The sequence below is a fragment of the Microcaecilia unicolor genome, chromosome 3, assembly GCF_901765095.1.
Source record: "Microcaecilia unicolor chromosome 3, aMicUni1.1, whole genome shotgun sequence".
In the NCBI taxonomy this organism is placed as follows: Eukaryota; Metazoa; Chordata; class Amphibia; order Gymnophiona; family Siphonopidae; genus Microcaecilia; species Microcaecilia unicolor.
The window spans coordinates 334,762,464-334,774,532 of NC_044033.1; the positions used below are offsets into that span (position 1 = coordinate 334,762,464).

A 12,069-nucleotide genomic window follows, 5' to 3' on the forward strand; every position below is an offset into this window, starting at 1 on the left:
TAAGGAGCGGTGTGACTACAGCATGTTTGAAGGCATCAGGAACAATCGCAGTGGAAAGCAAAAGATTGAGGATATGATGGATAAAAGGGATGACAGTGGGGGAGATAGTGTTAAGTAGGTGAGTGGGAATGGGATCAGAGGGGCAGGTGGTACGTTTGGAAGAGGAAAGGAGATGTGCAGTTTCCTCATCAGTGACATCAGAGAAGGTGGAAAAGGAGGGAGGGGTTGGAGGGTTGGGAGAATGGACTAGGGGAGGGGAGGGTGGAGGTGGTTTGATTGAGAATTCAAGGTTAATCTTTTGAACCTTGTCATGAAAGTACCCGGCTAGAGTCTGAGGAGAAAGCGAAGGGGGAGTAGGGGGCGAAGGTACTTTAAGGAGGGAGTTCAGCGTGGCAAAGAAAAGGCAAGGGTTAGAGCCAAGAGAGTTGGTCAGCTGGATGTAGTAGTCCTGTTTGGCAAGTGAAAGGGCAGATCGGAAGGAGGTCAGCATGAATTTGAAATGAACGAAGTCGGCAAGGGTACGGGATTTCAGCCAGAGGCGTTCGGCAGCGCGGGTACAGGAACGTAAATAGCGGATGTCAGAGGTCAGCCACGGCTGGGGTTTGGCACGCCTGATAGGACGAGACACGGGAGGCACAAGGGTGTTCAGAGCAGAAGAGAGAATAGCATTGTAGGAAGAGACAGCCTCATTGACAGACTCAGATGACATAGCGTCAGAAAAGAGATTTGAGACATTGGAGGACAGAGTAGAAGGGTTAACAGCTTGAAAATTTCTAAATGTATTGGTCAGAATCGGACGAGACTGGGGAGGAGGGTGTTTAAGAGTGAAAGTTATAAGATGGTGATCAGAGAGGGGAAGAGGTGAGGCACAGAAACTAGAGGGCGAGCAGTTGGATGAGAGGACAAGATCAAGACAGTGGACATTCTGGTGAGTGGAGGTAGTGGAGCACAGTTGAAGATTGTAGGATGATATTAAAGCGAGAAATTGAGAGGCATAAGAGTCAGAGGGGTCATCGACATGAATGTTGAAGTCACCAAGAATGAAGGAGGGAGATGAAGGCTCATGGAAGAATGAAAGCCAGGCATCAAAATCAGTGAGAAAGGAGGAAAGAGACTTATCAGGGGGTCGATAGATGACAGCTACTCGGAGAGGCAGAGGAGCGAATAGGCGGATGGAGTGGACTTCAAAGGAGGAAAAACAGTGAGATTGAGGCGGGAGAAGAGGTTGAAATTTGCAGGAGTGTGAAAGTAGGAATCCGACGCCACCACCACGGCCAGCTGAGCGAGGAGTGTGAGAGAAGAGATGACCTCCTTGGCATAGGGCAGCGACTGAGGCAGAGTTGTCAGGGGGGAGCCAAGTTTCAGTTAGGGCGAGCAGATGGAAGGAGCGGGAGATGAAGAGGTCGTGGGTAAATGAGAGTTTGTTGCAGACAGAGTGGGTGTTCCAGAGGGCACATGAGAAGGGAAGGGAAGAGGGGGAGAGGAGGGGAATGGAGATAAGATTTGAGAGATTCCGGAATGGTCTGCAAGGAGAGGGTGAGGACAAGTGAGGGGGACCTGGATTGGGATTGACATCACCAGCGGATAGGAGGAGGAGAAGTAAGACAGGGCAGAGGAGGGTAGGGGAGGCTGGGCGACGAAGGCAACAAAGTCGGGATGTGGTTAAAAAGAAAGGGGAAGGGTCAATGGCCGGAAGGAAATGTTGGAGGTTGAGAGCTAGGAAGAAGGACGGGGATAGGAGAGATGGTGAGGTGGAGAGGGATGGGGGAGGGTAAAGTGTTACAGCAGCGTGGAGTGTTTTCGGGCTAAGAAGCAAGTTGGGAAGGGACAGCATTAGGAAGAGAGTGTGCACTGGAGTCATGGTCATAGAGAGCAGTGGAAGAGATGATGAACTAGAATGTTGGAGCACAGGAACAGGTGTTATGAAGAGGTGAAATTGTGGGATAGAGATGGAGTGAAGAGTAGAAGTTGGGATATAATGGGAAAATGAATGGATTGCTTTAGAATGTAATAGGGTGGATTTAGAAGTGATAATTAGTGCTTGTTAGGGTGGCTATATTGGAAGTGTCAATCAAAGGGTGGGTGGGTAGAGGGGCAGGGTGGGGGGGTTTAAACTCAAACAGTAGGAGAGTGGATCTATCTCCAAGAGTCTAGATTCTTACATGTGATAATGACATTAATATTGTGTTAATTGGTCATGGGAGATATAGACCTATTGGTCCTTGTATACAACATAAGCCTTCTATCAGAGCCACGGCCATGCCCTTCACCCTGGCTTACCTTCCAATGCCCAGGGGTCATCAGAGTCAGGCTCTGCGGCTTCCCCCCCAGGGCCTTAGCTGTTCCTCCAATGTGGCAAGCCTCTGGCGCTGCTGTCTCTGGTGTTCCAGAGCACCCCCACCAGCCATGTGAGCTGCTCCCTCATTGGGTCCTCCAGTGCTATCCGGCACCAGTGCTCTTAGGCACGTGTGTGCACTGTGGGGCTTGATTTAAAGGGCCCATGACTGGAGATCATCAGGACACCCATGATGACATCCTGAGCTGGGGCCCTTATAGGGGATCTCGGGACTCTCCTGCATTGTCTTTGCAATAGGTCCCCTAGCTTTGGCTTGGCATGAGTTGCTGCACTTGGTTCCTGCTCCTGACTGCCATTCCTGCCCTTATACCAGTCCACTTGTCCTGACTTCAGTCTTCCTGAGAGTGTCTCCAGTCAGTCTATCCTCTTTCCTGCCCTTGTTCCAGTCAACCTGTCCTGATTTCAGGCCTGACTGACAGTGCCTCTAGTCAGTCTACCCTCATTCCTGCCCTTCTTTCTGTATACCTGTCTTGACTTCAGCCTGCATGACAGTGTCTTCAGTCAGCCTACTCTCATTCCTGCCCTTGTTCCAGTCCATCTGTCCCAACTCCAGCTCACTTGGTTCACAGCCCGTCCCAACATCCGGGTTGCTTGGACTCTCCTGACCTTCTTGGGCCTCTTCAGTATCATTGCTAACCTCTGGTCCAGGTTACCTGCTGTTGGCTCCATTACAGTACTCTATTACCTTGGTTGGGGAACATACTATGTGGGAGTCTTGGTTGATCGTAACCCATCTTTTCCTGGGACTTCAGCAAAGCTTGCACCACTTCTGCATTACTCCTCCTCCTCATATTTCCAGATCCTTCTGATGATCCTCAAGGCTGGGCAGCCTTGATCTTAGCCTGGGTGTGATTCGCCTGTCGCCATTCTGGGCCTACCTAACCTCTGGGTTAGTAGGCAGTGTAAACTCTGCTATGGCCTAAGGGCTCACGCTCCCTGCCTCGTGACAACTCATCAGAGGATGTTGGATTCCACTCTCCCCTAATAGTTCATCAATAGGACTCTTACTTGCCTATGTCAAGTGTCCTTTTTAACACTAGATCAATCTGTAATAAAAACCTATGTGATTAGCAATATGGTAAGACATAATCAATTAAGTCTAGTATATATTACTGAAACTTGAATCACTTGTAATGAGGAACCTAGACTGAATGATGCCTGCCCCCTTGCTTATGCATTAATCCATTGTCCTAAAGAAAATGAAAATGGAGGACAGGTTTTTTTCCCCCAAGTTGGCGACCATGACACCTTTGGATCTTTTTAAGAAGCATTTAATTGATGTTCTGAAGTTGTCCTCGGAGGCTTTGCCTCCTATAAATAAGATCTTTTATCTGCCTGTTTCTTAAAAAAAAAAAAATACAAGGTGGAATGGTTCATGAGTCAGCTCTTGAACAATCTCTAAATCTGAATAATATCTCAGCTATCCTTGAAGAAACTGTTAGTGAAATATCTCAGAGAATGACTTTATTGGTATCATTAGTAGTTGAACTTCATGTAACATCTATTATGAGACAGTATTTTAAACATTCTCAAGATTTATTTTATGGCAACAAAATGTGGATATTTCCTGATGTGACAAAGGTAACACAGGAATGCAGAAAGACTTTTCTTGCTATGAGCTTACCCCCTGTAAATGCAGGATTAGATATGGACAAGCAAAGTATGTCTTCTTTACCCTAGAACAGTTGAGGGAATTCCTGAATCTGAAGAAATTGGTATGATACAACTTTTGTTTACATTTTGTGTAATTAACCTTAAGGGGTAGCCTGTTAAGCCTTTTCCTTAGTAAATTCGTTTTTTTTTTTTTTCTTTGATCTAAGTCTCCTACTGAATTTCAGGTTTTCCTCCCTCCATATAATTGTGGTCTAAGAAAGTGTAAATTGTTTATTGTTTATATTATTTGCTACTTTTATTATGTGGAGGGGCATAATCAAACGCGAACGCCTATCTCCATGGGCGTCTATGTCCGAAAACGGGTACGTGAAGAGGCGGGACAGACCGTATGTTTGAAAAAATGGACGTTTTTCAGCTGGGCGTTTGTTTTTTTTAGCGATAAGGGAAACTAAAAACGCCCAGCTCAAAAACGTCCTAATCCGAGCCATTTGGTTGTGGGAGGGGCACGATTCGTAGTACACTCGCCCCCCCTGACATACCAGGACACCAACTGGGCACCCTAGAGGTCAGTGCGGTGGACTTCAGACAATGCTCCTACATGCATAGCTCCCTTACCACGGGTGCTGAGCCCCCAACCCCCTCCCCCAAAACCCACTACCCACAAATGTAGAACACTACCATAGCTCTTAGGGGTGAAGGGGGCACCTACATGTGGGTACAGTGGGTTTTGGAGGCCTCCCATTTACCAGCACAAGTGTTACGGGTAGGGGGGATGGGCCTGGGTCCACCTGGCTGAAGTGCACTGCGGTACCCACTAAAAGTGCCCCAGGGACCTGCATACACGCAGGCCTCTAGGACTGGTTGCTGCTATATAACATTGGCACACCAGTTGACACCTGAAGACTAATTGCTCCGAATACGTCCTTTATTGGAATAAGCACGCTTACTCACAGTTAACTGCAGATCACAGGTTGTGCCCCACTGGCAAAGAGTCTTCCTGGTACTGAGATTAGCAGTAGGTCAGAGCTGGCAGAATGCTGTACAATGCCCTCTTTCAGCCACATTCAAGGTAAGAACTAAGTTCTGTAACGTGGCTAACACATGAAAGGGATCTAAAACTGGCTTACAAAAATGGCCACTACCTCATGGACTACCGGAAACAAAACTGGACACCCTCTGACCCAGTTAGCAGGGGGAAAAGCACCATGGGAGTACAGCCTACCAACTTCCAACATCGTGAGCATTTGCCACAAGCTACTGGAATCACGGAGCCCCACACCCTACACCTACCACAATGCATTGCTGATGTGACTCTGCAGTGCGCATAACAGAAAAGGTGTCACACTCACCCGAGAGCCACATCAGAACCAGGGAAAGGCTGTCACAGGATAGAACACATTCTGCTGTCATGGAGGTGGGTACGGCATTTGAGGCTGGCATACAGGCTGGCAAAAAAAGTTTTTAAAGTGGGTTTTTTTTTGGTGGGAGGGGGTTAGTGACCACTGGGGGAGTCCGGGGAGGTCATCCCCGATTCCTTCCAGTGGTCATCTGGTCAGTTGGGGCACTTTTTTGGGACTTGTTCGTGAAAAAAAAGGGTCCACAAAAAGTGACCCAAAATCGCGGTAAAAACGCCTTTTTTTTCGATTATCAGCTAAAGACGCCCATCTCTCCTCAGCCGATAACCACGCCCCAGTTCCACCTTCACCACGCCTCCGACACGCCCCCATCAACTTTACCCGTTTCCACGACGGATTACAGTTGGAAACGCCCAAAATCGACTTTCGATTATACCGATTTGGGTGCCCACGGGAGAAAGGCGCCCATCTCCCGATTTGGGTCGCACTATAGGCATTTTTCTCTTTCAATTATAAGCAGAATAGTATGTTCAGTATTTCTGATACAAGAGTTATCTTGTGTATTGTTCTTAAAATGCAAAAATAAATTAAAAAAATGGAGGCCAGGTTTTGCTTTTATATATAGACAGGCTCAGGTTGTGAATTTGTGATATATATTCTGGCTTTGATCTGGAATGTGTATCTTTTGGAGTTAACTTCTCTGCTGACCACATGTATTCAGGGAATTTTTTTGTTTACCATACCCCAGGGATCGCTAAAGAATCCCTGGATTTTTTTAGTGGAGTTAATCATGAATTATGGTCAGGACCTTGATAGTGTTTTAATATTAGGTGGTTTTAAACTTCATTTTTTTTTTTTGGGGGGGGGGGGTTCTGCTGCAAGTGAATTGTATCATAAATCTCATTTATCTAATTCAGGGCTAAAATTAGGAAGCACTTACATATACAAGAAGATACACATGAGATGCTTTGTTCACTTTCATTGATGATACTGGTTAGGGGTTAGTGGACCATTTGATTGGATCATATGAGATAGAGTTTTAACTATCATTACCAAATACATCTAAAAATAAAGGGGTTAATCTTCAGCTGGCAGTGGTCAGTGTTTTTTTTAATGACTATCACCATCACAATTATGCCCAGATATTTAATACTAGGCCATGTACAAGCATCAACATTGAATATTTGGGTATGTGAGCTGGCTGGCACTTAACCAGATAAATGCTGATATTCAGTCCTTAAGAACTCAGGCCCCCTTTTACTAAGGCGCACTTACGTTTTTAGCGTGCGCTAAAATTGTGGGAGCGCTAAATGTTAGAGATGCCCAAAGGAATGCATTGGCATCTCTAATGTTTAGCACGCCCACAATTTTAGCACATGCTAAAAACGTAAGCGCGCCTTAGTAAAAGGGGGCCTCAATTCTATATATGACACTGAAAAATCAGCGCCAATAAAAATTACTGTTAAGTGTTCTTCCACAAACGGTGCTCAGAGTTTATATGGTTTGATTGTTTGGTACTGGACTGGGATTATCAGTTAGCTCAAAGTATAAACTCAAATGTTTCTCTTCAATAGTCAAAATATCAGTTACAATTGCCATCATACTATACAAAGATGGCCAAAAATGAGAATTTAGAAAACTAAAAAGAATTTGGATTGATTCTAATTTGAAAGAGAATATAAAAAAATGTAAAAGTGAAATTCAACCTGCAAAAATTAGTATTGCTGGATGAAAATTTGCTTTGTATAGTTAAATCATTATTTAAGTCTACACATTCCACTCCATTCATTATTTTATAGATCTCTATCATATCTCCCCTCAGTCGTCTTTACTCCAAGCTGAAAAGCCCTAGCCGTTTCAGCCTTTCCTCACAGGGAAGACATCCCATCTCCTTTATCATTTCCGTTGCCTTTCTCTGTACCTTTTCTAATTCCACTATATCTTTTTTTGAGATGTGGTGACCAGAGTTGCACACAGTATTCAAAGTGCGATCGCACTATGGAGTAATACAAAGGTATTATAACATCCTTGTTTTTATTTTCCATTCCTTTCCTAAGAATACCTAACATTCTATTTGCTTTCTTTGCCGCCGCAGCACACTGAGCAGAGGGTTTCAAAGTATTGCCAGCGATGACTCCTAGATCCTTTTCCTGGTTGGTGACTCCTACTGCAGAACCTTGCATCATGTAGCTATAGTCCTCTTCTCCACATACATCACTTTGCACTTGCTCATTAAATGTCATCTGCCTATCACACGTTAAAACAGCCAGTACAGTATAAATTTGATGCTAACTGCTTAGCGTGGGTTGTGGCATGGAGTGGAGAGGGAATGGGTGGAACGTGGGTGCAGACTGCACATGGTAATCAGCATACAGTAAATCCCATGTGCAGTCTAAAGCACAGATAACGCGAGTTATGGTGGTGTTAGGTGAACCTGGATTCATTCAACCTGAAATTAAGGACATTAAGGGGTCCTTTTACTAAGCCACAGTAAAAAGTGGCTTGTGGTAGTGTAGACACTTGTATTGGGTGCATGCCGGGCCAGTTTTTACCGTGTCTGCAAAAACAGCTTTTTTTTTTAATGGGATGGGAAAAGAGCATGCATTGAAACTGGAAACCGGTGCGCGTCCAAAACCAGCCTGAGCCCTTATTGCCACCCATTGATCTAGTGGTCTCACACGCTACACTTGCAGTGACTGGTCGGCGCGTGCCAACTGCTGATTACCGCCAGAAACAATGCACGTGGGAGGAAATAAATAAATAAATCATCCAGGCATTATGGGTGTATGCCAAATCTAAAATTACTTTCAGGGGGCGTGGTAGCCTGGCAGTAGTCTTGTTTAGGTGCACACTGCATGCGCAGAGCGCCTAACGTGCCTTTGTAAAGGGCCCCTTAGGGATCTGTCTGTGTGGAAATTGCAGGCGGACTACTGGACACGCCTCCTTTGTACTTAAATGCATTGAATTTGGCTTATAATCTGCGTTAAGTGCAAAGACCTAACACACTTTAATAAACATGTTCCACAGTTCTTAAGTGACTATTATCTCACTCCGCGTTTCATAAATAGTAACTCATTTCAGAATAGAATTATTTTTAAGAGGGTTCTTAACCCAGTACTTTATTGTATTGCATAGCTTGGTAATGAGTTCATAAAGGTAAAAGATCTGAATTCACCTGTAAATGGACAGAAAAGAAACACTGCATTTTAAAAACCATTGCCCAGATACTCAAATTTATTTCTCATTGTTAGACACCTCCACAGTCCAAATGCAGCCAGAGCTGTCCTCCTGGCTTCAGGAAAATGGCCAGGAAAGAAGAGCCCATCTGCTGCTATGACTGTGCTCCCTGTCCAGATGGAGAGATCTCCAGCCAGAATGGTGAGTGATACATGGCATGTTTACTGCCTGCGGATAGATATTTATGAAAATATTTAACTAAAAGGAAAATGGGCAGGGCTAAGAGTGGAGGTACGAGTTATATACCTCTTTATCCTCTTCATCTTGAATTTAATATTTTAAACATGATTTGGTGTTTAAAAATAAAGCATTCCTTATTATTTATTTTCTGCACAATTGGACAGTGGAGTAGCATGAACCAAAAACACCAGGAAGCACCATACCACAAATTTCTCCCAGCAATTTCTTTCCTCTCATTAACAGTGTGGTGAAGGTACTTGTGGGTGAGTGGTACAGGGTGCAATTATAGCTCAGTAAGGTCCTGACACCCGGGAAAAGAAGAAAACCAGCTTCAATAGAAACTTAGGCCCCCTTTTTATAAAGTTGTGCTAAAGGCTGGCGGTGTGGTATTGCCAGCACAGTCCATTCACTTCGAATGGGCTTTGTTGGCATTGCCACGTGGCTTTGTAACAGAGGGCCTTAATTGGAGTTTCCATACCCACAACAAAATATCAGCTGCAGTCATACACCTGACAGGGGAGTAGCTATGGGTGGACCCACCTAATCTCGGCTCAGGCCCACCTAGTTTGTCTGATCCACCAATTGGTGCCGATCTTCTAGGCGCCGGTTTGGTTGCACGCTCAGCCACATGCATGCAAGCCTGGAGCAGTAGCCTATTTGCAGCTCTCTATAGTCCTACCTATAACCTGCCTAATTTGTTTTCCTGCTGTGCTTGGGTCCAGGTCACCCCGGGACTGGGAAGTCAGGAGTGCAGTTAGTCTGCAGGATGACCTGCTCTGAGAGGGTAGCAGTTAGTTTACCGGCTCATCGTCGATGCTGCGTTGCGGCTGCTAATGCCGCTGCTACTGCCATAGTGCTCTGTCTGCACTCTGCAGCTGCTCTAACTGCACCTGCTACTCTGCCCCCCCCCCCCCCCCAGCACGCATGCGGCTTGGCTGCACCCAGTCTCCTCTAACAGTGCCTGTGTGACACTGTCAGCACTGAGCTCCTTCTTGGACCCGACCCAGATTGGAGTGTCAGCTGGAGAAGTTGGGTCCTCAGTTGAGCCGCATCCAGGCCTCAGCACTCGCCTGTGGCCACAAACAGGACCAGGCACAGGAACCAGCACAGCCTGTAGTGCTCTGCTCCACGTGGTGTGCATAAGTGCAGTCGTTTGGAAAACTCAAGAACATTCAAGCCCAGGTAAAAACAAATGTTTTAAATTTAATTATGTGTAATGCTGGACTGCTGGTGGGCTTCTGGGTGGGGTGGGCTCAATGGCCAGGTTAAAATTAATCCAAACCAAACAGTGCATCACAACATTAACATTCTCAACTTATCTTCATATATTGCTTTATACAAAGAAGAGGGAAGAAAAAGACCTCATAAACTTGTGGCACAATCCGCAACTTTTAGCAATGCAATATGTGCACTGTTGAAAATTAATAATCATCGGTCAAAAACCCTCCTGTTCAAAATTTGCCAAAAGTATAAGCAAAACAAAATTCAAGAAAAAATTATTTCAAAAATACAGTTTAAGCAAATATCAACAATTCTCCTGCGGAACAGTGTCATGTAAGCTGAATTACTTATCTCATGTGGCAAATGTCTTGTCCCTGTCAATATAAACAGGACATGTCATGCTTTGGAAAAGTTGTCTGTAAGAAATTAGAAAATGTTCTCCATAGCAAGCCAAAGCACCATAGCCCCCACCAAAAGAACTGATAACAATTACAAATGAGCAAACCAATGATAAATAACCCCTTTCCCATTAATTTGTGAAAATCCCCCCCCCCCCTACATACACACACAATCCACATTGCATTAAATAATGTGGACTAGGTGGGAGGGGGTGTTTTTATTATTATTAATGAGATTTTCACCTCATTCCTTCAGCTGCCTTGAAATGGCAGGACCTATCTAATTACGTGAACTATCTTCCATAAGAAAAATGCATATAATCGGTTCATAGTGGACACATCAGATCATATTCTAAAAACACATTTCTTCCGTATGGCCTTTCTGAATACAAATAACTTTATTTGAATTTTACCCACACCCTTTTCTTAATTTCATTTCCCATCTAGTCCTGCCTAATTATTCTCTCACCTATCCACCCTGAATTATTTGTTTGTCCTTAAGATAGTCTAAATCCCTGGTTACATACTGCACATATATTAATTTGATTTTTGAACTTATTGTAATTTGTGTTATGTTCTGTACATTATTATGTTTTATTTACTTTATTGTTTGTTTGCAAGCCACATTGAACTTGAGTGTATTTCGGGCTAATGTGGAGTATAAATGTCATGAATAACTAAAAATAAAAATAAATATTATTGATGCTTATTAGCTAGGCTGCCCAGTTTAAATAGAACATGACTGCTGCTAATAAAATACAGAGTGGGCAATTTTTTATTTGTTTCAATTTTGAGGAAGATATATGCAATGAGGAATTAAGGAGAATAGTCAACCTAATCCTTCCTATAAAAGGCTGACCTAAACAAGAACTTTTAAAAACACTATGGAGGACTATGGAGGACATTTGCAAAGCAAACGTCTCAAAATGGCCAAAAATACAACTATATGCTGAAACATCTAAATCACGATTTTCGAAACCGCAGAATTTGCACGCTTTCCAGTGAGTTTGTCCAAATAACAAGGTAGAATGTTGTGGGCAGGACTAGAGCAAGCTGAAAATTAGGACATCTTTCAGTTATAATGGAACAGAAAGATGCATGAAGTATGTTTCATCTAGACCTGTTTCAATCACATCCAAGTTTTTTAAAAGGTGCTCTGAATGACCAACTGACCACTGGATGGATTAAGGCTTAACCCTCCTTAGTCCCACAGTGGATGCTATCCCCCTCCCACCTCCCTAAAAACTGAAACTGAAAGGGGATACAAGGCACTATGACATCATCAGGTATTACGGGCAAACCCAAAAGAGCAGAAGCAGCTCCCAGGAGTTGCCTAGTGAACTGAGTTTCCACTTTCCTTTACCATTGTGATCCTCTTTCGACACTAGGCATGCAATGTTATTAGTACTGTCTTATTCACTTTTAGAAATGAGACAAATAAAAACAGTAACCCCTGAATTCTATATATGGTGCTTTCAGTTGCACATGCAAATTTTGATGTGAATTTAATTTATGTACACAAATTAATTGATTAATGAGCCAATCAGCACCGATAATCAAGCCATAAAAAGCAATTGTTGGCATTAATTGGCAATAATTAGAATTTATGCGTGCATCTTTTTAGGTGTATTCTATAGAGGTGTGTGGAAATTGTAGTGTGTGAATCCAAAAAGGGGGCATGGCCATGGGAGGGGCATGGGTGGACCGG

The 12,069-nt window shown here is 44.0% G+C and overlaps 1 protein-coding gene across 1 annotated transcript in view; it reads left to right on the forward strand.

The window, feature by feature from the left end:
• Positions 1-12,069, forward strand: part of LOC115464716 (vomeronasal type-2 receptor 26-like) — a 79,296-nt gene that overhangs the window by 62,696 nt on the left and 4,531 nt on the right. Inside the window, exon 5 of the mRNA XM_030195077.1 lies at positions 8,577-8,703. Coding sequence (XP_030050937.1) covers positions 8,577-8,703 — 127 coding nt within the window. The remainder of the gene's footprint in view (positions 1-8,576; positions 8,704-12,069) is intronic.